Raw genomic sequence first — 26,490 nt, 5'->3', positions numbered from 1 at the left:
ACCAAAAAAAAAGCAGCAAGTTTATCATGAGGTACAGTCAAGAAACTGGTCTAGAAAGAGCTGAAGAATAATAGAACTCCTAAATTTCCTGAGTTTAATTTATCTTTTAATACTGTGTGATGTTGTGTATTAAGATTTCAAAGTTTAATCAGTTCTTTTCAACTGGGGTGTTTTCCCAGTTCCACTCCAGGGAGCATTTGGCAAAGTTAGGAGACATTTTGAATCATCACACACTGGAGGGGATTTGCTAGTGCATCTAATAAAATTGTGCTTATCAAAATATCATATGATGCACAAGACAGCCCCCCTACATTCACACACAAGAATGATCTCATCCAAAATGTGAATAGTGCCAGTGAATATGAATAGTATGGCGAAATGGAGAAACTCTGCCTTGCAACTTTCCACATCTCCATTGAACTCCTATGAGTAGAAATGCTTCCTGTACTTCCCTTCCTCAAACTCTACACCCTTTCCCCTACAACCCAGCAATATTTTTGAAAGAAATTAGTGAAAATAAGTCTTGAAATACACAAGTAACATATGAATGAAGCAAAGAATAAAGGCATGTATGAAAAATGAAGAGATATTTGAAATGAGAAAGGACAGGTAAGGAGTTTTACAGTAATTATGCTAAAGAATCATACAATCTTTGGAGTGAAAGGATTTCCAGTAGAACATATTTTACCCCAGCTTGAGAACTTACTTAAATGACTATAACTGGGAGGTTGAATACAACATATATGAAATAATGGGACATCATCATAATCTCAAATCATAAATACCTGTACGTACTTCATGAAACACTCATCACCATCCAATATTCAACCCAGGGGTTGTCTCAAAAATCAAGCAAGCCACTTGTACACTCAGCAAAGCAGTATTCCATGTGTTCATTATCTCTGCACACATTTAGACTTACCCAAATTTCAACCTACCTTTAAATTTAATACTTTCCTACCATAAAATGAATCCAAATAAACCAAGGGCATTGTTGTTTTATACTTTATTTGAGAAGAGACCCTACATAAACTATGTCAGAGGATACAGGTTTACACACAATTTCATCAATCAATAAATGGAGTTGTTAACATAACATTGAAGATATGATACTATGAGGAAGACAGACATGTGACGAAGGAGTATTTACAACTCTCACATATGATATATTTATATTGGAGATGGATATATACATATATACATGTACATGTGCATATACATACATATGTCCATACATACACACACATATATACATATATATGTATAAAATGTTTTTAAACAAAAACCAAGAAAAGAGTTTGCCATCTTGTAGTAATAGACCATTTGAAAGTGGAGAATGGTTGATTTTCATTAGTGTCAAGGTGTTAAATCTCTGCCCCCACATTTAACTCCAACACCCATAGATTCAGATGAAGACACATGTTTGCCTTGGGATGAAAGTGTGAGGGTGAAGAATGGTGTGAGGCTATGGGGCTGAGAGTAAAGGACATGCACAATGGAAAAAATGACCTTTGGTGATACCATTAAATCATCCTTTTGTATTAAACATAAATTATTAATACAGTTTAAAAAAATAATTTTCTGTTTTCTTTTGAGGTTGAGGAGGAAGGAAGGGTGGGAGGGGAAATATAGAAAGGGTGGGCACTTGCCTTTTCAAACACATTTTTTAATATCAACTGAGAGCACATCCCCTCTACCCTGGGGCCATCTTACCAAGTTACCTTTTTTTTTTTTTTTTTTGGCATAAAGGACACCTTCCCATACAAGTTTTACTTAGGCCATGAACCTAATTTCCAAAGGCAAATATAGTCATCATTTTAACTAGTTTAATTCTCCAAAACTTGCCAGGTTGCAAAGTTAGCACAACCAATTGATTCATTTGTCATAAAGGAAAGGAATGGAAGAAGTGGTACTTCAAGGAAGAAGTACTATAAGTTAAACCAATTTTACTAAAAAAGTAGTTATGTATACTAACAACTTCGAGATCAAAATGATGGGAAACAAACATAATAAGCACTTTCCAATGGCCTAGGGGGAAATAAAACACATAAGCATCATGAAGGAAGATATGTATTATAAAAGAGAACTGAAGAATAGTCAGTTGAGATTAAAATAAATGACACAAGGTTTAGTCGAACACACCTCAACTCTCCTTCTGTCCCGGTCTTCACCAATAAATGATGACTTGGCAATACTATAGCCATTGTTAAACTTTCCCCAAGCCAAGATGGATTTGATTAGCTTGGCCCAGGAACAGGCGTGTGCACATATCACATGTGTCCCATATGCCACACACGTTGTTGTTCAGCAGTTGCCATAATCTAACCAACTCTTCAGATTGCCAATATATTTACACAAACATTGGGAAATACACACAGACACATAGGATCAGACAAGATATAATCACTTTACAGATATTTAGTACAGAAAGCTTAGGGACAGGGCATGGAAATCAGTTACAACAGCACCCAAACTTCATTTGCAAAATTCCTCTCTGAGAACATAATATCTTACTAATGCACTGAAGTAGGTACCAGCTGATTTTCCAGATATTGAAAGTTTGCTGCACAACATCAGCCTAGAGATAAAGGGACATGTAATGTCCAGTAGGAAACAAATCAGTGTATATCATTTACACGGCAATAAATCCTTCATTTCCCTTGAAATAAGATATGTAAAGTAGCACTTAGTTTAATACAAGTTTTGTTCTGCTTTAGACCTAGCTGTAAAAAGCCATTCATGCAAAAAATTACTTCCAGTTTTAGCTGGATGTTTAAAGGACACTTCTCCTGAAAACAAGTCCCTTTCACTTAGGGAAGGGAAAAAATCCCACTCAGGACAGTCAGTGCTGGCCAAGAGTGGAAAATACAAGACTTTGGTGTTTGTAGGGCTTTTGCCTTAAGAACCCAGAAGTAGCACTGAGCTCACCTCTGAAGAGGCAGAGGGCTAGAAGTGCCCTTGAAATTTTTAGGAATTTTCCAGAAAAAGTACTGAGAACCTTTGTAGGATTTCATTCTCTGGCATGTTCCCTCCTGAGGCTTCTAATGGCATCACCTGTATTTCTAAATGTGCCTGCTCTCCATCTCCAGTTTCAGACCACCTTTGCACTACCTAGCAGTTCATTTGTTCCAGTCAACATGAGTTTTCAAATCCTTCCTATCTATTCTATGGAAAAATTCTCTTTTATGAAGCTTTCTTATAACTGTTGGTTCTTTCTATACATATCCTTTCTCAAATAGGTTTGTTCTTGATTTAAATATAAAACATAACTCCCTTATTTCAAAAAGACAAAAAATTCCAGTAGAGAATTTTTTACCCTTTCCATGGGACATCCTCACACAAATAATATGGAGAAACTCATGCCATGCCCTTTTCCACATGGCAAATATGAACATCAAATTAAGCTTGTTCAAGAAGATAAGGAATCAAGGGAAATGGGCTTCTCCTCAGACCCACTCCAAAGTTAAAAAAAAAAATCAGTTTCATTGAACTTGCTCCTCTGAGATGTAACTTTGGCCTGCTTCTACTACCTCATTTATTATTAGAAGGAATCCCTTATAGCATTCTACCACTGGTTATTATGAATTATGATGAGCAACACCAAATGGAGAAAAGAAAGTAAGAGAAAAGGTATGGTGGAGCAGTCAGATCCTCCACCAAAATGGAGTTTATCTAACATGTGAAGTATAAGGCAGCATTTAAGATGAAATCTGCAATGACCCCCTTGACTTCTAAGCATTGGACCCATCCTGAAATAAGTCAGTGCAGAGTGGGGTACTGCTGATTGATCAAGAGAAGACAATGCTGTCTCTTGAGATAACATCTATGTTTCATTGTGGTATATGAAACCTGGCTAATCACAAAGCAAAGGGACAACATGTGCTTCTGCTGCCTTGCTTTTTCCAGTGCACCCTTTCTATTCTGTCCTGATGACAGGCATATGGCCCTATTTCCAGTCTTTCTGTGATTGTTTAAGGCAGAAGCAGCTTCCAAACAGCACTCAGGGCTAAAAACTGGATTCTAATATTCACAGCAATGTCCCTCCCTGAGTTTCCAAAATTTCTAACAACAACATCACTGAGTCCTTCTTTGTCTTCAAAGTTCCTAACTTCTACTCAATCACTATGAAATAACACTTCCATATGCACACCAACTCAAACATGAACTTATGAGGGAAATATGCATATTTTTAAAAAGTAACCATCAATGAGCAATTCTCTCTTTGGGAATTTACAAATCAAGGGTTACTTATTTTTTTGCAGGGAAATCATCTCCCAATGTGTGCCCTCTACTGCAAGCCAAGTGTCTTTTCAATACTCTAAGTCAGGACACTGGAGTAAATTGGTCCAAACTCTGTTTGAAAGCAGGTCAAGAACATGACAGAAACAGTTATTCCATATTTGGGATTAAATACTTAAGAATAAAGTCTTCCAAATTGAGGTTCAGTGGATAAGAAGTAAAGGAAAAATCTGTCCTTCCCTGGAAATTCCATCAAGATAGAAGGTCTTGATTGAACTAAGGGGTTGTTTGCTGTCCCTGGTGCTGAAGACAGATAAACAGGAATCACTGCAGAATTTACACTCTGGGATGGGCAAAGCATGAAACTGCCTATTGAACAGAAAAGTCTTTCAAAAGAGGCTGATTTTTAGTGACAGGCATCCAAACATGGTCCCAAAGTCTAGTTTTTGTGCCATCTCAAACAAAAATAGCCCTGAAGCTATTCCTGTGGGACCAAATTAACGCACTGCCAAAATTCTGATGGGGTAACTCACTCAAACTACATTCCCCTTTAAACCTTATTGGCATATTCCATCATACAAATCAAGAACACTGTACCCTTAGAAAGGAAGCCAATAAACTGATACAGAATTAGGATCTACAGACACAACCTACTGATTTTGTTTCTTTGATACCAATTGCAAATAAAGAATTGATTTGATTCACTATGACTAAATGTTTCTGAAGGAAATATTTATATAAAACTTCTCCTTTAAGTGAAACATGGGCCTCTGAATTCCTCTCCAATCATAATTTCAGAGAAACTGAGTAGAGTTTTACTGTGCTCAAGAGAAAGTCTAAATTCATCAACAATTACTTCCTACTTCCAAACTCCTCTCTCTCCCCCATCTTTCTTTCTCTCTCTCTCTCTTTCTCTCTCTCTCTCTCTCTCTCTCTCTCTCTCTCTCTCTCTCTCTCTCTCTCTCACATACACACACACACACACACACACACACCACTCAAGAAGTGAAATCATCTTGAAAAAGAACATGATTCTTTCCTGAAAAGAGAACAGCATTGCTGTTTCTTCTCACATTCAAAGTGAGAATTTTCTTGCCCTAACTTGCTTTCTCTTCATTTTTATTCAAGAATTCCCTTGAGGTAACCCACTGTGGTCCATACACATAATCAAAAGGGTATCTGATGCTGTAGGGTATCAGAAAAATAACACAGGTCAATTTGGGGTTGCCTTCAGCTCCAGTGGGCTTAGGGGAGATTTTGCTTTTAGATGTGAACAATAATCAATCTTCTTTAACTTTGGAAAGGAAATATCCCAGTACCCCCAACAAAAGGCTACACTTTCAGAGATGGGAGAGAAAACAACATTGAAATAGGTTCTCATTGTTCCTACAAAATATTAGATCAAAATTTCCATATCCAGTGGGCTATTACTCAAATGATACCTCTGGGATCCTTACCTAATCAGTCTTGTCTCTTGGAAGTTACACAGTGAAACAGTTTGTTCAGGGCAGGCCTTCACACTGCTCTGAAGAAGCTCATCTCCTCAAGATTATCAGAATGAATTATGAAGCATCACCCTGACTGGCTTCCCTTCTCCAATCTCACACATAATTTTAAAACATAACCCAATTTGGATTCTCATTTCAAAGGAAGTTGGAATACTTTCTGCCTGCTGGACTACTAACTGCAGAGGAAAATTCGGAACAGTAGTGTTACTTTCCTATCTAAGAAAACCAAACATGGAGTCCAAGGTAGAAAGAGAAACAAGAAGCTGAGAGAGTAGGAACTTGAGTGAAACATTTATGACTGTCTCAGGATTTTGGATACTCAGTTTTATTCTGAATTCTCTCTGAGAGGTCAAAATTTTTTAAGGAAAGAAAAAGATATGCATAGCATTTTTTTCAGATACATTACCTGATGGCTACTTGAAGGTAAATAGCATTTGAAAGATTTTAACTTGCCAAGTAGATACCGTTGTAAGGTATTTAAAATAGTAGGTGGAGTCACAAACACCTAGGATGTTTTTAGGGTCTGTGAATGACATCACTGCTATAACCTTGGCAATCCAGCCTCAGGATTCGTTACCAAGGGTTTTATTTTCAGACAGACATGTTCTTCTGCAGAATCCTACTCACACCTATTTGTTGTGCTCAGACTATTAGAAGTGTGGTCTAGCATTAGGTCTTCGCTGGAGCAATTCTTTCCACTTAAGATCCTTCTCCCATGTATGAGCCACTGGTCTTAGAATGTCTCAAAGTCATTATCACTCCAGATTAGCCTCACCATTTAATTTATAGAGGAAGCTTCATACAATCATATACTACAAAGCATTATGTCAAAATCTACAGAACCTCAAAAAAGCAAAAACAAGTGTTAAGGAGTTAACAAGAAGAAGAAGTGCAATTTTACTACAAAATGTTTGAAAATAAAGATCTACCAACAGTTCCTTTTAAATAAGAGACAAATGAATAAAATATCTACTGTCTACTTGAACTTTTTTTTTTTAAGACATTTTCCGTCACTAGATGCTCAGTAGTAATTCAAAGGGGAAAATGCTAATGACAAAACCTTTACAAACCAGATGCCAGGAGGGACTTCAGGAGGGTGCACCTCAATGCACAGCACATGTCAAAAGTGGCTCTGAGCTCAACACCCAGCAGGACTGGGCCACACTTACCACCTGAGGGGCAAGCTCTGTCTATGGACAGCTCACATGGTGTCACAGAGCACCATAACAGCCAGGATCTCATCTAGGGCTCATAATAACCCTCTGTGATAGGCAGGAGTTTATTAGTGCTGCTTTTTTGTAGATTAAGAAACTGAGGCATGGAGGAGACAGGATATTTTCACCATCACTCAGAAAGAAATAGGAACTTAAAAGATGTCTGTCTGCTAATCCCATTACCTACTCCACCACTTTCAATCTGTTGTGTAATCACAGACACCATTTCCAATAGACCCCCAAGTCTTTACTAAGGAAACAAAAGTGGAAAAAATATAAATTTCATTGAAAAAATTAGTAGGGACAAGAAAAAGAAATAATATTAAACTTCCCCAGAGTTACAAGGGAAAAATGGAATTTTCAAAAATAAGGGTTGGGTCAGTTATGGTGAATATGTTTTGAAAAATAAATATGATTTGTGTTTTCCAGAGACATTGAAGGGGCAGAATTGAAACATCAATTGATGCATAAGGATTAGGGGAACAAAAGGTCATATCTCCCAGCTCCTCTGGTGTTGTCCTCTACCTCTTTGTTCCCTAGCAATTTAGGCTCAATTCTCTTCTTAAGGTATAAAACTTTCTGGTACTATCACAGAAAATATCTCATCTAATTGAAAAAAAATTCCCCCCTATTAAGATTGTCAGTATTATATTCACCCCGTTAAATAGATAACCACTTGGCTGACATGTGGAGCTCTTAATCCACAGAAATATAATAGACCCACACTTGTGGGAACCTAGAAAAAATGAAACCCCTGGTTTGCCATTTATCAGAATATTCAACAGCCAGAAAACAAGAGAGAGAAATTTGAAGAAAAATGCTTGCAGAAAGGCTTGCCTTTCCTAACCAAGCCAAAAGGATGAAATAACTTCAAAAATATAGACATTATAATAAGCTTGCTGTCCCAGAGTCTTGTGCAAAAGCAAAAGACAAGGCATTAATGAGGAGCTAATCACTTGGTCCACGGAGCTGGAAAGAGACTGATAGGTGGCTTGGAGAACACACTTGCTTCCTTCTGCAGAAACCAAGGCTAAATCACAAGCCTGGTTGATGCTCACTCTAGGGAAGAAGAAGATGAGCTGCTAGGGTTTTCAAAGATAGGGCCTGGCCTGTAAGGGGTTGGGTGGGGAGCAAGGGAAGGACAGAAAGAGTTCAGAATTTAGAAAACATCAGAGACAAAAATGACTCTAATTCTTTAGAGTTGGGATGATGCAAATTTGTTCTAGGTGGAACCTTGATGTGATATACGTCACTGCTAAGTAATCTGGTACAGGATAAGAAAAAGATTGGTTTGCCCCATTGCTGCAACCAGAGAAGCAGCATAGGCCTGCAACTAGCTGCTAGCTGCCCGCTTTCAATTAAGGACATTCCCACTGTGCTCCAGATAATTCTGATGAAGTATGCACAGCCACTCAGCCAAGCAACACCCAATCTAGCCTGCTTGCTTCTAGCCCTGTGGTCTTCCTATGCCCCATGCTTACCCTGTCTCTTCACATTGCAATTCAATTGGAATATTTGAATTTTTTATCTGACTGTTTTACTCCAAAGTCAGGCTCACCAAGTGGCTTAAACTAATTCACATTTATATTTGCACATGATATTTATTATGCAGGCAGAAATTCATTGCCTTTTCCCTCCCCAGAAAATTAATTAAATAAAATCTGAATCAAGGCTCAGTTTGGTTTAGTTTTTGTTTCTGAAAAAAATAAATAAATAACAGTAGTCCTGCCTTTAAATATGAAGATTTTGAGAAAGTCAGGAATTTGTCTAAAAAAAAAAAGCTTTGTAAACAATACAAAGTGCAGAAAGTGAAAGGCTGTATATTGTATATTGATCATAAAAGGTATGGTGAGTTGCAGTTACTTAAGAAACCTCACAGGTGGTGCACACTTACTTGCGCATGCATGCACACAGAGATCAATAGAAGCAACACACATGGGATATTGTGGTTTGTATACCAATAGAATCACTGAAGCATTTGTATGTATGAATGTGTGCATATACATGTAAACAAGTATCATAATATAAATTAAAGAGATGAATGTAGTTTGTTCTATGTGAGTTTGAGAATCTAAAATAAAACACAACTCTGATAATTGTTCTTAAACAGTCAAGACTGCCTAAGTTACTTCGTCCCGAATCCATTTTCCCAGTCAATGAACACAATGTCCTTGGCTGGAAATTTCCAATTCTTCTAAGGAAAAATCTAAGAATATTCAAGGAGAATCTTGTTACTCAGATTAAAAACAAGTAGCAAAGTAGGAAAAGTAATTTGAAAGAGAATCAGAAGAAGCAAAACTTCAGAGAAATTTGTTCTCCAGACTTTTGGGTAAACTGTTCTAAAATCCTGAGGTAAATTTTCAAAGTTGTCTGTGATCATGTTGAGCAACTGCACTGAGTCTGAAGGTGCTGATGCTAAGCTGAAGGCCTTTTCTCAAAATTTTTGATGTAAGTAAAGGCCTATGTTTTCAGAGAAGTCATGATCTCAGCTTTGAAGTTTCATCTGGCTGTTACACCTTAATGTGGCATCACACAGTAAATTAGAAGGGGTTTGATTCATTCTGGAGCCCATCATCCCTTAAGGAGAAAACACAAGTTAGTGCTCAGAGGACAGCTACATCCTTTGTCACAACCAGGAGTTAGAGGAGATGGGGCTGCCTCTCCTGCAAGGGTCAAAGGAAAAGCCTGCCCAAAGGACAAGGTCTTTGTCTATCAGCATCCTCTTGCCCCACCTGGCTTTGGTCATGACCTTGATGCATTCAAACCTTGAAGCCCTGGAAGATGGGGGGGTCCAGAGTGGAGCTAACTGACCTACAGCACACTAATTCTTTATAAACCATTTCATCACTTTTTGCAGCATCAAGAGATGCTGCAAAACTGTTTGTCATTGGAGGAGGGGTTTTACAGTCCCCTCAGGGGAAAACTCATATGATGACAACCACTGTCACTCTAACCAAGCAGCAAAGCCTGGCTCAGCACCATGGTCAGAGAAAGGTCAAAGCTCCCTCTCTTAGGGTTGACCCCAGCTGTGGCTCCTCTCTCCTGGAGGCTAGAAGTTCATGGACTGTGAGAGTGGTGGGTGGGGAAGGGAGTCGGGGGTTGCTGAGGGTGGGCCACCAAGGGCTCTAGGTGGGATTTACAGAGACCTGCCATATGCATCTCAATGAGTCTTGCAGTAAATTTCACTGCACAGAGGTTAATCTAGATGTCAACATTGTCTGACAGCACTGAAATTACTCCAGGGCAGGGCTCCTTCAGAAGTCTTAATATAACAGTCAATTCCATCCTGCCTGAAGGAAATGAAAGTTTTCTGCTTTGTGTGCCGAATCATTCGGCGCCAATTTTCTCACTGTTTGAAGTCCAAACTGTTTGTGGTCCTGGGATTCACCTCGTATTAAAGACTTTTACAGAGTTTGAGAAGCTGGATTGTCTGTCCCATAGAAGCAGGAGGATAAGAACTAAAGAAATGAAAAAGTAAAAAGAAAAATGAAAGAAAATCTTTACTGAAATTTATTTCTCTACTATGGACAGCAGAAATCAACCAGGTTTAGTTTTTCATTCCAGAGGTAGGTCTCCAGGGACCTGGTAAATATCAGGTAACTGTTAAATGGACATAGAATATGGACAGATATCCAAGAAAAAAAAGGGAATATGTCCTATCATTGAACATATTACAAAACTAGTATTTTAAAGGTAACTTCCATGAATTCTTCTTAAATGAAAGAATAATTACCAGATTTAGGTCTGAAAATTCCTATTTCTCACTGGGTATAGGGAATGTTGCATCCAAAAGAATGTCAGAATACACAGTAGCTATCTGAGCTGTCAACCTACCTTTGTCTTTGCAGAAAGGGCTCAATTTATGATTACCTCAAATAAGAGGAAAACAAATTCTCTTATTAGTGCTAAATGAAAAAGCAAGATCTATGTGCTCCTCAGAGCACATATTCAGTCTGCCTTTTCTAGTCCATATTATCCTGATGTGTCTTTTATTAGGAATCTTTGTCAGCTAAAAGCATCTCTTACAAGCTATGAACTTGGATCATGTGCCACACACAAAGCAATGGACTCCTTGGTGATTACGAAACATTAAGAGAAGTTACTCTTCTGACTCTTAATGAAAGGGAGAGAGCCTACCTCGCTAGCTTAAGACATCATCTCCTACAGCAAATATTAAACCAGGCCTTGTTTAAAACTTGGAATTTAGTATTTCACTTAAAGGAAGGGAAATCTGAATCTCATTACTTGTGTACTATGAATCAAAATGTAGTCTGTAAAAAATTAAAAAATATATAAATAATAAAAAATAAAATAAAATTATAGGTCAATGCAAAAAAAGTATTGAATATAGTTACATTAAAAAGTAAAATACAAATTTTAAAAAACTGAATAAAAAAGAATTTCAAGAACTCTGAAGGAGCCCTCTATCTGCACAGAGCTCACAGAAAAGTGTCTACATTGGCACACTGAGACTTGGGCCACAGACATTTACTGTGGCAAAGTATAACTATTTTATAGGCAGTCAAAAAAAAAAAAACTGTGTTTGGGGAGAATGCACCAGACAAACAGAAGCCAAGATTCAGGTCCCTAGGGTATAGCAGCCCATGTGCAGAGCACAAGTCCTAACATTCAATACACTCACACAAATATTCACTGTATCCAACATGGAAGTGATGCCTTTCAGAGATTGCCATGATCATTATCAACATTTCACAGTCTCTCTGTCCTCTCATCTGCAGTGCTGGTGATGTCAATACCAACCTCCAGTCAAGATGCAATAAAAATGATTCCTGTGAGGTGATCATCAGACAACCAGGAAGAATGATTTTCAGATGCTCAGAATGTTGATGTCAATATAATGTAATGCAGGGAGCCCCAAATGATCAAACTTTATGAGTTGACAGACTTCCCAACAGAACCTTTCTGAATGATTCTGAATTTCTCATTTCCAAGAAATGTCAGGTGCATGGAGAACCCCAAATTGGAATCAGTTTTCTGACTCCAGGAAGGCCTTCTTTGAAGGTATCAAATACATACATATAAGTATACAATGTATTTATGCCTATATTTCCCTTAAGAAGATACTCCCAGTAATTTTCAAGCAATCTCAACATTTTCTAAGCCTATCTTGATGTATTAATACTGATGCAAAAGTTTGGAATTTCCTTTTAAAACTTATTACACATTGGCTGAAAGAATTTATTTGGAATCCAAGAGGCAGCAGAACTTGAGGAACCAAAAGCACAATGACTACAGCCCTCAATACCTACACTAATGATGCCATTTTTTGCTCCAAGACAAATACCATTGGGTATTCTAGCAGTTGGTTCCTAACCAAAGCAGACAATAGGCATCTCAGAGGCATCTGAAGGCAGTTTTCTGGATTGCTGGCATATGGGCCTATTCAATAATCATCTATAGACATTTCCATGCTCCGGACTCTCAGAAAAGCACTGGAAAGACCCCAGATCTCAAGATTTTTCATTAAAATAACTAGATCTCAGAGTGAAGACCATACTGCTGTTGCTTGGTTCAGAAAAGAAGAGCATGGAAGCCATTAGTTCATTCCCGAATGAAAAAAACTTGGGTTAAAGAGGCAGTAACTTCAACCCCACTCTCTTCCCAGTATCTTAATCCTTTACAATTAGCATTTAAAGATAAAAATCTCTTTGTTCTTGACAAAAGAGTTGAGATTGCTAGTGGTTACATGAAAGGTAAGCAGGACTGTCTTCATATCTTAGAATAGTTTCTGCCAATTTTGGGCATGCCAGTGTGGAGTGGAAAGAGGTGCATCAGGTGCAAGGTGGTTTCACTTGCCAAGTATAAACACTGGGTCATGGCTTGTATGCGTGGCTATTCCTCTCAATATCCCTCAAATCTATGAGTCACTGAACCTTTTCTACTTGCCTTCTATAATCAATTTCTCGCTACTGGTGATTTTTCTTCTTCCTCTCCCTTCTTGTCTTTCACTTTCTCTCTTATTTCTGACAATCTCTAAATAGAAGAAGCAAATAGAACCACATTTTTTAAAAAAATTGAAATGGACCCTAAGTATATCTATTTCAATTTCTTAAATGTCTCAGATGGGAAATTTGGTAATCTGAGAAATCAGCTGATGTAGCCAAAGTCTCCTGGATAACTCAGAATAAAGCCAAGTCTTTCTGATGTATTCTGTACTCTCTTGGCATGACTGACTGATTATTCTCTTCTAAGTGAAGTTTCACATGGCCCCAGAAACTGACTGAGAACTCTTCTGTTGGTATTGGTTTCTGTAGTGTTTAGCACCAGAAATACTTGCACTAGTGTATTCCGCAAAGTAGGTATCACCAGGGAAGAACATTAATGTTCAACCTGAACACAGAAGGACTAGGGACCCTTTACCTCCAGTGGGAAGCTTCTTTTCAGGGATAACATGTGCATGATGAGCTGACAGAGGAAGCACCAAGTCCTTTGTCTATTGACTTGAGGAGACTTAGTGACCCCCCAAGGTCCACTCACAGTTCCATGATCTAGAGAGCAGTATTTGGTTCTTGAGGGGACCCTTGGTCATGGCATGCTGCTCCAAAGTGGACCTCCAACAACAAGTCACTTTTACTCAGTTCAGGAGGAGACCAGATTAAGATGGCACTGCAGGATGATCAGCTTGGGCTTCCTGGAACATTCACCAAGAGTTACAATGAAGCTGGCTTCAAACTAAGCTGATAGAGTTGGTCTGGCATGGTCTTTTAAAGTGTAGATTTGGGTATAGAGGAGGAGGATGAAGTAGACAAGAGAGTCGACATTGGTTGATGGGATATCATTTCAAGACTCCTTTAACCACATTAGGTTCTTCAAAAATAAATAAATAAATAAATAAACCTTCAATATTGATTTTCTATTATGTAGAAGGCTAGGATGGGAAAGGAGACCAAATGTTTCCCCAGAGTTGAGAGTAGTCTCAGAAAAACTTCAGACTCTCACTTGTTATGATATGGGTGCAATAAAGGAGATGCTTCTCTTCTAGAAATCCACCCAGCTCAGGCTTAGAGTGTCCTCAGAGGCAACTCCTCCCCACCATGTAAGGGCCAGGATTCCAGAGTAATGCTGAGGAAAAACTGACCCATCAACTCAACACTATTAGAATCTAAGAAATCAGTGCTAGAAGCAGGCCACAGATTAGCCAGGGTACTCCTCACTTTGCAGACACAGTGAACTGAGTCTTATTGGTTCTGCCCCGGTACGGGAGAAACAATGCACTCTGCACACCCCCAGAACCCCCGAGTGCCCAATTTCCATAAGACCTATTCTCTGTCTCCTTCCATCTTGAATTTTTCTTCTTTTTCTTCTTCTCTCTCTTTTTTTTTTAACCTGTCAAGGTTAACATTAAAGTATACTCTACACAGAGAGGACAGAAGGGTAGTAAGATAGTGATGTCTTCCCTAAGTCCCGGTCTCCACCAGTCTCTCTTGTACTCTCCCATCAGTAGATGTTTATGGAGGGGCACAGCAAACACAGGACCCCAGTGTCAATATGGAAGCCCATGGATTAAGACAAGGGCGAGCCTACAAGTTGGGTATCCTTCCACGCTCCTTGTTCTCCAAGGAATTGGCTTCTTTCACTTGGCCACAACTCAGTGCACTGAGTTAAAATGCTAGCACACTCCTCATTGTCCACCAGCCAACCCATTTCCTTTGCCCCTTATTCTCAGCCAGTTAGTGACTCTGAGGCTCTAGAAACACACAGTCCCAACGATCAAAGCCACACTGTGTCTGCTCAGGGAAGGATATGGGAAAAGAGCAGCAAGAGGAGCCTTGGAGCATCTCTTCTCCCCAGTAGATACTTTTCCCTAGCGCCACCCCCATCCCAGGTCATTCCCTCCCTAGACACCTTTCCCTTAGTTACCCCAATCAAAACCAGACTGTGCAGTTCCATCCATCATTCACAGTCCCAGCACTGACCAAGGGCTTCACGTGGAGCAATTAGTAGAACAATAAGAGAAGTAATTGTTATAGGATAACGAAAGATTCTTTTGAGATGGTCAATTTAAAGAGCTTTTCCCCAAAGTCCTCAGGGGCTAGGCACACAGCACAGCAAGAAGACCTATACTGAACTCCCAGTTTACTGAGTTCTTTTCCCAGTCCAGCTGAGCAGCCTTACTGATTCCTGAATCCCAACCGTGGCTACCATCTGAGCACAGCTCTTTTCTATTTGAATAAAAACATTTGTGGGTCTAAAAAAAGAAGCAAAGCCGCAAACACATAATTCAGTCCCCACCAAGAATGCCCACACTTCAGCTGCCTTCAGCTGACCAGGGTGTCCAGGTTGCATATAGTCCTTTCAGTGGGCAAGGAAAAGGACAAGTCAGAGGCTCCTGGGAGGCTTCAGTCAGGAAAAGGTCAGTCCATTAGGTAGCTCTGTGCTTGGGATAAGGTGGAGAAGCCAGATTCCTCCAGAGGGGCACATTCTCTCCTCCCCAGCAGGAGGGCTCTGTGCAGCTAGGCTGTTGACTTCTATGGGCATTTTGTTGTCATGTGTCAGGGAGGCCCAGAGATCTGCTCTGGTGCAGTCCTTGGCAGCATCCTGGAAGGCAGTGATTCCCCTGGTGCTGGGGCAGAGGGAGCTGGCCCCAGTCCAGATGCTTCATTTTCACTCCCTGGTTAGAGCCCAGTCCTCATTAAGATGCCAAGCTAGTGGCACTGGCCACTCATTGGACATCTCCCAGAGAAGCTTCAGCCCCTCCCCTCACCCCCAGCCCACAAAAGCGATTTCTCAGTCCTTGCCTTTTCACAACAGCTCAAAGGCAGATGCATCAATCCTTCCAGGGGCTGGAAACGTGAGGAGCATGCCAAGGGCTGAGTGCAGGTGCCAAGTGGATTCTTCCCTGCTGGCTCTTGCCCATGCCACTGCCTGGCCTCCCTGGAACACAGCACTGCCCCAGGCTCTCACTAAACCTGGATTCCTTCCCTGGCAGTGGGGTTCACCCAGGATTTAGTGAAAAGCCTAGGAGGTGGGGGTTAGGAGCTGGCAAAGCTAGAGGAAAAACAGAGAGGACCCAGGGGGCATACCTAATAATGGCCTACGGGCAACTAAGTCTCTTGCTATTGGAACCCTGAAGCCTGTTGTGTCCACATTAGCAGACAACACAGGGAACCTGTTTCCTAATCTGCAAAACTGCCCAAGGGCCTGAAAACCAGATGTGGGGTCAAGGAGTCTTTCCAGTGATGGAAAGACTGGTGGCAGTGCCTTTTCAGGGTTCAGGTTTTAGCTGTTTTGTTTTTCTATTTTTTCCCTTCTATGGTTAAGTCCAGAAAGTTCAGTTCTTTAAGTTCAGGGGATAGATTGACACATCCCTTTCAAATATAGGAAGGAACTTGAGCATGCTTTACATCCAAGTTGGATGTAGTCTGCTCTTGCTATGGTTTTGTAGGGAAGGTGTGTGTTTAGTGTTTACCCGTAGGCATCATCATTGATTCCCAAAAGCATCAGGACTATACTTTGTAGAATGGACATGTCAGAAAACTGTCCTCAAGTGGTGGAAAGGGGGTAAGGACATAGAGGTAAAGGGCAGGGCCGACTAAGGGCCCTGGTCTTCCAGTGTCATTTCCTTGCTGAGCACAGTTGGTATAGTCTGCACATGCACCTGTACTGAGCTACAGGAGTAACACAGCATGTGCAGCAGTGATTGATTCCACCCTGGCTCCTCCCATCCCAAAGCGAAGATTGTCTTTCTACATGGTCCAGGTCTCCTGCTCCAAAAAGCCAGAGCTGAAGAAGTACCGGCCACAGCTTAAGTCAAGGGAATTTTCATTTGCGTTAATAATATTTAAGATTTTCTGAGTTGTCAAAGTCTTAATAGTTTTCTGTATCAGCAGCTTCTCTCTGTATTAGAGAAGGTATTTATTTCTCTGTAGATATAGATAGATAATTAGATATATAAATATATATATATGCCAAACTGCCTTACAAGATTTTTTTCTTTCTTCTTTCTTTCCTCTTTCTTTTTCTTTCTTTTTTTTTCTTTTTTCAGTGTTGTATGTGTAGCAGGCACTTGAGTTTATATGAAGATGTTCGCTTCAGTCAAGGATGGAAGAAAGGAATCGTGAGGTGGTAAAGGGAGATGTGAGGCAGGGAGAGAGGAGGCAACAGAGTATGAATTCTTGACCACTAGCCACCACTAGCCGAGAATGTCCAGGTAGATTGGTGTGGCCTTCCCCAAAGCATGGAGGATTTTGTAGATCTCCTTGATGTTCAGCCGCTGCTGTGGTTCCCTCTGCCAGCACCCTAGCATGATGTCATACACCTCTTTGGGGCACACTCGGGGCCTCTCCAAGACACGACCTTGGGTAATGCACTCAATGACCTAAAAGAATGAGGAGAAAAAGTTATATTCAAAACCCAGCCTTGGTCCTGTGGCTTCTACCCAGCAAAAGGCAATGACTTCATAGTTCAGTTTCAGTGCAGAGCCCAGCACCTGCTGAAGGCTAGGCTGATTTTTTTCATCTGTGTGTGTATAAGCCTGGCAGGGGCAAAGATCAGCACAGGATGGTGGAACCCACTGCTGAAACCACTGTTACTCTACCTCTTGGACCATTCCACCTGGACATTGACTTCCCACGTTCACTCTCCCTTTTACTTAATTCTTCTTCAATAGTCCTTGAATCTCATCTGAACTGAGTTGTGTTCATTTGCTGCTCACTTGATGAGTTTGACTTCTGACCTGTCCTTTACCCTTTTATGAGCCTGTACAACTTTGAAATCTCTTAAAGGAACTCTGCATTATCTAGACCCTGCATGCCTACCTTTCCTTTAGCTTCTCGACCAATTCTCCTCTCAGTCAGAGCCTCTGTGTATGTGTATCCCCACATTTGCCTCTGAGTGAGGCCCAACTTCCCCGTCTCTTTGCATGCAACTATGTACCTTGTCTCTTTTAATGTCTTTACTGCTAGGACTGACTGATTCACCACTACCTGTGGGGTAGCAATGCAAGTCAGTTCACCCCAAGGAATGTGTTCATCCTTATCTGTGAGATGGGAATTAAATGTCTGCCTTGACCACCTCCTAGGAGCGTTGTATTCTGGACAAATGAGATCCAGTAAAGGGATTGTATGGCTCCACATATTAAGGGGGTGGCCATATGGAGGAGCAGGAAGAAAAAAATAATGCATGGCTGGTCCAACCAACCTCAGCGAGTCACTTTAGAACTAAGTTTATAATTTGCAGTTCATTTCCCATTCCTCAAAGACATGTTTTCCCTTGTGGTGCTAGGGATCAAACCCGGGGCTCACATATGCTAGGCAAGTGCTCTACCATTGAGCTACATTCCCAGTTTAGATATTTCTTCACTAAAATGCATTATGTGTATTCTCAAAGTTTCATCTTCTAGTTCGAAAGCTAATTTTAACTTCTCTCTAACTCCACCACCATGTTGCTTTGATCAAGTAACTTACCTTCAACTTTAGTTTCCACATTTGAAGATTCGTAGTGATGATAAAAATATACAATAATCTCTAACTCAGTAGTTGAACAAATGCTGTTTCCCTTCTCTGCCCCTGTTACTCTGTATTCAATCAAGTTAGAGAACGGCTTTATTTTTTTCTTTTCTATCTTCCTATGCTGCTTAACAGGGTTTTGTCTCAAGTCACTTTGACCTAGAAAGGTCTGTCAAGCCATCATTGGGTCAGAATCCTCCTGGTCCTGTTCACTCTGGAGACTGCAACAGCTCACTAGGCTCATTCTTTACCAGCCTGATCAGCCTCCAGCTGATTAAATTCCCCACTGGCAGTAAAGCCCCATTTCCACTTCCTGTTACCTTCACCTCCATGAAAAAGGATCCAGTTCAAACTTCTACAGCAGTTGCTGATGCTAACATCCAAAGCACTCAGTAGTGTCTCTCCATTATCAGTAACTACCTGGCTGCTCTGGTGGGTGCAGGGTGGGAGAGGACTGGAGCAGGAAACCTGACATCAAGGTCAGTGCCTCACCAGGTAGTCTTAAAAGACACCACAAACACCCTATTTTGTTAGCTACTATGAACCACTCAGATACCTGGGACAAGTATTCTGCTAAGACCAATAATACCCTCATCCAGAGCCTCTCCTTTCTCTGGCTACCAAACTACAAAGAAGGTATACATGTTCAGGTGCATGCTGAATACAAGCACCTGAATGTTTTCATGTGTGTGTTTCTCACCCATCACCCCCACCAAGGAAAACAATAATTTTTTAAGCACCATAAAGAATGGGTTCTGATATATATATATATTCTTACCTTATTTTAATAGGTTATTACAATGTTTTGTCCTACTTTGGGAAATGTGGTCAGGCCCCACTGAGCTTCTGAATAGTAAGATATTACAGATTTAGAGAAATGCCTTCTTTTCAGTCTTTGAAATTCACTTAATTAAGTGGTCAGGACATAGGAGAGCATAGATGAATATAGCTTTCAAGAAGAAAGACACTGTCTTGAATATAAATAAGATTTCAATACCAAAAGGTCCGAGTGTTTACTTTTTCCCGGAAAACTGAAGACCATAAAAAGAATTGTAATGTTTTATAGGTTAGCTGGGTTGGGAGTCAATCCCCTTCATGTCTGTGAATTATACTGAATTCCCTGTGGGCAACATGGCTCTGTTCTACACTTAACCGAGAAGCATCCTAACAGGCTTTGGAAACAGAAGGGTCCTAGGATCCCAGCTCAGGCTCTGTCCCTGCTCCTGGGGTTCTCACCTCCAAAACGCTGGCTGTCTACTCCAGGACCCCAAACAATCCCCCTTCCTTAGTCCTGAATCTCAAAAGTGTTTCTGTGAAAATTATTAAATTACTGTATCTTAGGGAAGTGCTTAGGGAAGTGCCTCGTGCTAATTGTTACCTACTATTAAAATTCATTCACTTGCATTTTTATTGTAAATTAAAATTATAAAAATATTGTTTATTATTATGCTTACTGTTGTGACTTATTTTATTCCTAGAAATTCACATAGCACTCTCTCCATTATATGCATTTGACTTTCTCAATTCACTATCTTGTACATCCCTGGACCTGGTGTGCCTAAAACTTTTGGGGACCCAGATTCTTTTGGCATACCCAGTAGTAGGTATTTCCACAAGATGGCACAATTGAAAAACTCATAGTTGTTCTTTGTTTTACTGTCTTAGTGAAACATTTGTGATTTTTAACTGTAGAACAAACAGAACCATGACTTATGTTTCAATTTAGACAGATTATTTCATGCCCTTTTGGCCATAATACTGTATTTCCTAGAGTTACAATTTTTTCATACTACAAAGCTCCCCTCTGCTTTTTTTTCTGGTACTAGGGCTTAACCATTGAACCACATCCTCAGCCAGTTTTTATTTTTCATTTTGAGACAGGGTCTCACCAGGCTGGTTTTGAACTTGTAATCCTTCTGCCTCAGCCTCCTGAGCTGCTGGGACTACAGGCATATACCACCAAGCCCAGTAAGCTTCCCCCTCTTGCTTACTTATGTCTACATCCATTCTGCTGGCTCTAAATCCCATCTAATGTTTTGTGTACTACAGCCAATTCCTAGTCTGAGATACAATCTTTCCCCCAATCAAGATTCATGTGTGCCCCCCTTTTTTACCTCTGTGTTTGAGAGCTGAAACCATGGCTGTTTTCCATAGGTGAAGATCTCCCAAAGGATCACCCCGAAGCTCCACACATCGCTCTCTGTGGTGAACTTGCGGTACATGATGCTTTCAGGAGGCATCCAGCGGATGGGGAGCATAGTGTGTCCTCCCACCTAAAAAGGGTCAAGACAGAGGCACACAGAGTGACCAGAGGACCAGAATCAGTCATCTGTCTGCACATTTCATGTGTAGATGCAATCTCCTCCATGCATCACATTCTAAGATGGTCACAACTTGATGCAACTTGTATCAGAGGGTGAGTGGAGACACTGACATCTGAGATTAAAACACTGGAGGCAGCTAGAGTAGCAGTTAGAAATAACACTTAAGGAAAGGAAGTTTCCTTGGTACTAAGTGTAAAGAAAGACCACAAGGTGATCTGAAGTGAGAGATAAGGTTTCAGAATCTGGTGCTATAGTAAAAATCTTAAAATCTTCCAGAGGGAAGTCAGCAGAGTCCTTGAGCAAGCCACCCAGTAGTAAGTGTTTGTAGACATCAAGTTAGTCCTGTTGGCCAATGTGGGGAGGGCACAGTGTAATTCATGGGCATCTCATAGGTAAAACTATGACTAGCTCCTGTCTGGCAGTCCTGAATTTCTCACCACAATTTGAGTTTTCAAGCCAAGGGAAGGGAAGTTCCAAAAGCATGGAAAAACCACATACTAATAAGATAACAGGTGGATGAAAAGAATTCATGACAGTTCTTAGGAACATCTCAAAGGTCATTAAGGAGACAGTCTTTAGTACAGTTTAAGACTATCAGCCATTTCTGGATTTATTGATCTGAGAGCAAAAGGAGCCACTGACAAGAGCGAACACTCAAGAGTATTTTTTCCAGAAAAGAATGGTAGGGAGATCCACACCCCACAGCATGTCAAAGATATTAGCAGCAGTGGAAGAAAATTCACAGCATGTTTTAAAATTCAGTAAGTAATTGCATCATTAATAAATACAGATTCAAAAATTAGAACATTGGACAGACACATGAAATTGTTGATGCAAAAGTGCTTACTGTTGATAAAAAAGAGATAAAAAATCTTTATAAATGTTCTGATAAACAATTAACTTGAAGTTCCTATTTCTGTGGTGGATAAATTAGAGGAATAATAATAATGAACATTTAAAGAATGATGTAGGAGATGGGCAATCTTGTTTCTATAAAGGGAAGTTATGTCTGTCTTCTCCACTTGAAGTATTTTAGAAGATAACTGATAATAACAGTTTGCAGAACAGTTGTTTTAAACTTGGGATTTTATAATCAGGATAGGTCTATATCTAGTTGAAGGACAACTGAAGATATTTGTTTCAGACAAAAAAAAGACAGAAATTTCACCACACAGTCTTTCATTAAATAAGGAGAAATGAATTGAGGATGTATTTGGAAAAAAAAAATCTAGGATAAACAATGAGTTGGAACATTACAAACAATACAGAGTAAATAAGCTACAAAAATGCAATTTAAATCTAAATAACAATTGCTAATTTGGTAGTAAAAGGTAATACTATAACAATAAGGGCTTCCTGTAAAATGGGGAAAAAGTAAACAATAATACCAATAATGCTAATAGTACCACCACTGCTACTATTAACATTTATCTGAATGAAATTTCTAGATAATTTTAACCATAAGTGCCTGAAAGAGTATATACAGAAATAATTAAAGCCTCATAAAGACTTTATCATTTAGAAAGGAGAGAAACAAGCCTACAGATACTGATCAATGGTTGATTATGACAGTCTAAATATGCCTGCTAAAATTTTAAGGCAACATCTAGGAGAATAGAAATGTACACATAACTTCCTAACCATTTTTAGGAAATTAGAACAAAAATCTTTAACCAATATCAAAGAGACTACAGAAAGAGGAATATCAATAGTTAGAGCACAAATTAAAAGACGTTGAAAACTATCACAATGGATAATAAATACAAATAGATATAATGCCTCTTAAGTGAGAGAAAAATTTAGGTTAAAAAATATCCAAGACTCATATTATTTAGGAAAGTCATAGATAAAATAAATTTGCAGAAAATGAAAAAATCAAAGGAAAGAAAAAATACAGGGAATAAAAGGAAAATATAATCAGCCTATATATGCATATACACAAATATATATGCACATATGTACATACAATATACATTTGTGTATATGTACATACACATATGCAACCAATAATATTTACTTTATTGATTGTTTTTATGCATTTTGTATTTTTCACATGTGCACATAAAAACAGAATTCTGAATATCAGGAATCATATGGAAACAAAGTAGTTTGTATCATATTTATAGTATACTTGATATCATATTTAAAGATGGAAAAATTCACTATTAGGGTAATCATGAACATTTATGCTCCAATTAACATAGTAATCCTATGTAAAATATGTACATATTTAAGTACACATAAATAAAAATGGGCTATAAATCAAACCTAACAAAGCTATCATTATAATAGAAAATTAAAACACTTCTTTCACAAATTAAAAGACCTAAATGACAACATAAATGAAAAGACATTTTTAAAAATATGAATAATGAGTCTTGATGTATAAACATGTTTTGTGATTCTGTATGTGGTTCAGACTCCTTAAAAATAAGTATTTTAAATTACCTTACAATATTTATAGAAACCAATCACATGATAAACCTCAAAGAAAATCTGAAATTCTAGGAGAAAAAAAAATAAAGAATAAAACAAGAAATATTTTCTTCATCAAAATAAACAAGATAGAAATTAACAACAAAAGGTTAAATTTTAAATGGTTCTCTTTGGTCAATTAAAAACCTGGTAAAGAAAATGTAATATTATTATTTTATTTTATTTTGATTCATTGTACATAAATGGGGTATGACTTTTCATTTCTTTGGTGGTATACAATATAGAGACACACTGTTTGTATTATAATATTAACTAAAGTCCTATTCATTGAAACCTGTGGAATATAGTGAAAGTAATTTGGGGGGATAATATGTGTCTAAACACTTATTTTAAAAATAGTTAAAATATAGCTAAACTAAATAAGGATTCAAGGTAAAAGAGAGCCCTTAAAACAAATGTAGGGAAAGTAAGAGGCAATAAATAATAAAGGCAAAATAAAATGAATATGGATCAATTGATATAAACAAAACAGAGTAAAACAACTAACCAAAAGAGGGGAAAAAGCAGACTCACTCTGCACCATCAATTGCTAGTTCTTTCAAAAGTTATATAACCTATGGCAAGGTTAATAAGGGATGTAGAGAAGACACAATTTAAAGTGCTAAGAATAGGACAAGAATAATTTGAAAATAAAGATTCAGTGACTGGTTTATTAGAAAACATTAATGAAAGTTGAAAAACATGAATATAAAAACCACTAAAATTGTAGCAAAAAACTCTATACATTAAAAAAAAACACAAGGTTCAGATGGTTTTATGATTGATTCTACTAACATTTTCTATCTTATTTATATTTTTCCAAAGCAAAAAATGACAGATATTTTCTCAAATCACTCTTTGTGGCTTGAATATTTCTTTCTTTTTTTGGGGGGGTTTGACTGATAATAAAATCAGTCAAGTTTAACATATAACCTTAAATACATAAATACAGATTTTTAATCTATATATGTATAAAACTATCTGTTATGAATATAGTCTTTAAATCTGAATGACATATCAAATCAGCAACATATCAGAGAAATCCCTTATAATTGAATAAGGTTTAGAATAGAAATACAAGAATACCTCAACCTCAAGAAATCTAGTTTAACTTACTAAATGAAAAATAAAGAAGAAAAACCATCCTTTTAGAAGGTGTCAAAATTTTCCAAGGCCCTTTTATGATTAAAAACCCTAATCCATTAGTAATAGAAGATAATTTCCTTTATTCAGCACACTAAATATCATACTAACTGATAAACCTTAGAAGCAATTAAAATTATTATACGACTTAATAAATTATCCAGATATGAGAAGAACACATAATAGTCAAACTCTTCTCACATATTAGTGGCAATGACTTCAAAATGCAATGGAAATAAAATGGTTTGTACAATAGCAACAAAATGTTTTAAACTCTGAGACAGAATCCTTAGCAGAAAATGTACAGTTCTATTTATAGAAAAGTGTTGAAAAAACAAAAGAATAATAAATGAATTTTTCTTTTATAATTCCCTCAAATAAGAAGACTTAATATCACAAATCTTTCATTCCTCCTTCAAATTAGTCTAAAAGTTCAAAACAATCTAGATGAAAACCCCAATGGAATGGTATATGGACATCAACAAGATGAATCCAAAATTCATCTAGAGTAGTAAATACTTGATAAAAACTTGTTGAAATTAGAACAATGATGGAGATTTACTCTATGAGTAAAACATTTTATCAAACTATGTAATGAACACATTGTATTTTGGCATAGGGATAGACAAATTCATTAATGGAACAAACTTGAGAGTTTAGAGGCAGACCCATATGTAAATATTGGAATTTAATATATGAAATGATGGGTTAGTAATTAAAGTGTTGGGACAATGAACTATTCATTAAGAAAATACACTTAGATACCTACCTCACACCATATACAAAAATCATTTCCAGATGGATTAAAGAGCTAAACATAAAAACAAAACAATAATAATATTAGAAGAAAACTTACAAAAGTATTTGTATAACCTCAGGAGTGGAAGGCCTTCTTGCATAAGACATATGTTCAAGAAGCCATAAAGGATAATATTTTGATATATGCTTATTAAATTAAATACATTTGCATGGCACAAGGCAAAATAATCATAGTTAAAAGACAAATGAGATAAATATTTGCAATTATGTAACAAACAAGGAATTTAAAAAAAACATATAATACAAAGAGCTCCTTCAAATTAGTTAGAAAACACAAACCAACAGAAAGAAGAGTAAAGGAGATGAGCAGATGATCCCCCAAATAGCTACCAAGAGCCACAAATGTATGAGAAGATGCCAATTAAAACAACCAGAGACACATTTCTGAATGTTATTTGAGAAAAATGGAAAAGGATGGATGTTATCTGGTGCTTAATGGGGTATGAGGAATCAATCTCCAGTGCCACCAGCAAATTGGGACACCTTTTCTGAGAGCAAATTCTTTGCAGAATCTGTTCATACTTAAGGTACAAGTGCCTTTGAACAGCAATTCATTTGTAGGTGTCTTGAAAAAACATTTGTTCATGTAAGTGATAATATTTCATTGAAGACATTTATTCTGTTGTTTCTAATGGCAAATAATAGTGTTCACTAAAGGTATATTCAATGGTTAAAAAGGAAATAGCAGAGCTATGTGTACTGATATGTAAGTATGCCCAGATACATCAAATGAAAATGCAATTTGGTAAAAAAATATATTTGAGTGTTCTCATTCCTATAAAAATGGGAATATGTATACATAAGCAAATATATAGTGCTGTGCAACTTTGCAAACACATAGAAAAAGATCCTGAAAACCAGCAAACTGGTGGTTTCCTCTAGAGATGGAAGTGAGAATGAGTAGAGACCAAAGGAAAACATTCCATATTTCACTATATTATTTCTCTGTTGTTAGAAATGCTATGATGATCATGTATCACATTTGAAAATTTAAAAACAATAAAAGGAAATAATAACATGAATAAACAGAAACCAGCAGACCAAATTTAAGTTCTACATCAAAAGATAAGTTTAAAAAAAAAAACAAATATTGTTTTTGATAGAATATTGTAAAATGGTTTATTGTATCTGGTTTCTTCACTAAACAAACAAACAAACAAGAGTTATAAATTTAGGAACATTACCCTTGATGGACAATTTTAAATAATGGAGTCATCCAAAATGATGCTGGTATATGTCTCATTTGGTGATTTTTATTTACAATCCAGAAGAAGAATTACAAATTGTAATCTATAAGTCT

The 26,490-nt window shown here is 38.0% G+C and overlaps 1 protein-coding gene across 6 annotated transcripts in view; it reads right to left on the bottom strand.

The window, feature by feature from the left end:
• Window positions 1-999: 999 nt before the first annotated feature.
• Ntrk3 (neurotrophic receptor tyrosine kinase 3) overlaps window positions 1,000-26,490 on the bottom strand; it is a 395,823-nt gene continuing 370,332 nt past the window's right edge. For 4 of the 6 annotated variants that reach the window (XM_047538450.1, XM_047538452.1, XM_047538448.1 and 1 more), the window contains 2 exons: window positions 20,544-20,702; window positions 1,000-17,300 (listed from right to left, as the gene is read on the bottom strand). In XM_047538450.1, coding sequence (XP_047394406.1) covers window positions 17,115-17,300; window positions 20,544-20,702 — 345 coding nt within the window. In that variant the 3' untranslated portion in view covers window positions 1,000-17,114. Of the gene's footprint in view, window positions 17,301-20,543; window positions 20,703-25,140; window positions 25,183-26,490 lie in introns of all 6 variants that reach the window. The other 2 variants (XM_047538456.1, XM_047538451.1) reach the window with 1 other exon arrangement.

The sequence above is a fragment of the Sciurus carolinensis genome, chromosome 2 (assembly GCF_902686445.1).
Source record: "Sciurus carolinensis chromosome 2, mSciCar1.2, whole genome shotgun sequence".
Classification (NCBI taxonomy): domain Eukaryota; kingdom Metazoa; phylum Chordata; class Mammalia; order Rodentia; family Sciuridae; genus Sciurus; species Sciurus carolinensis.
This window is presented reverse-complemented; position numbering and strand designations above follow the sequence as displayed.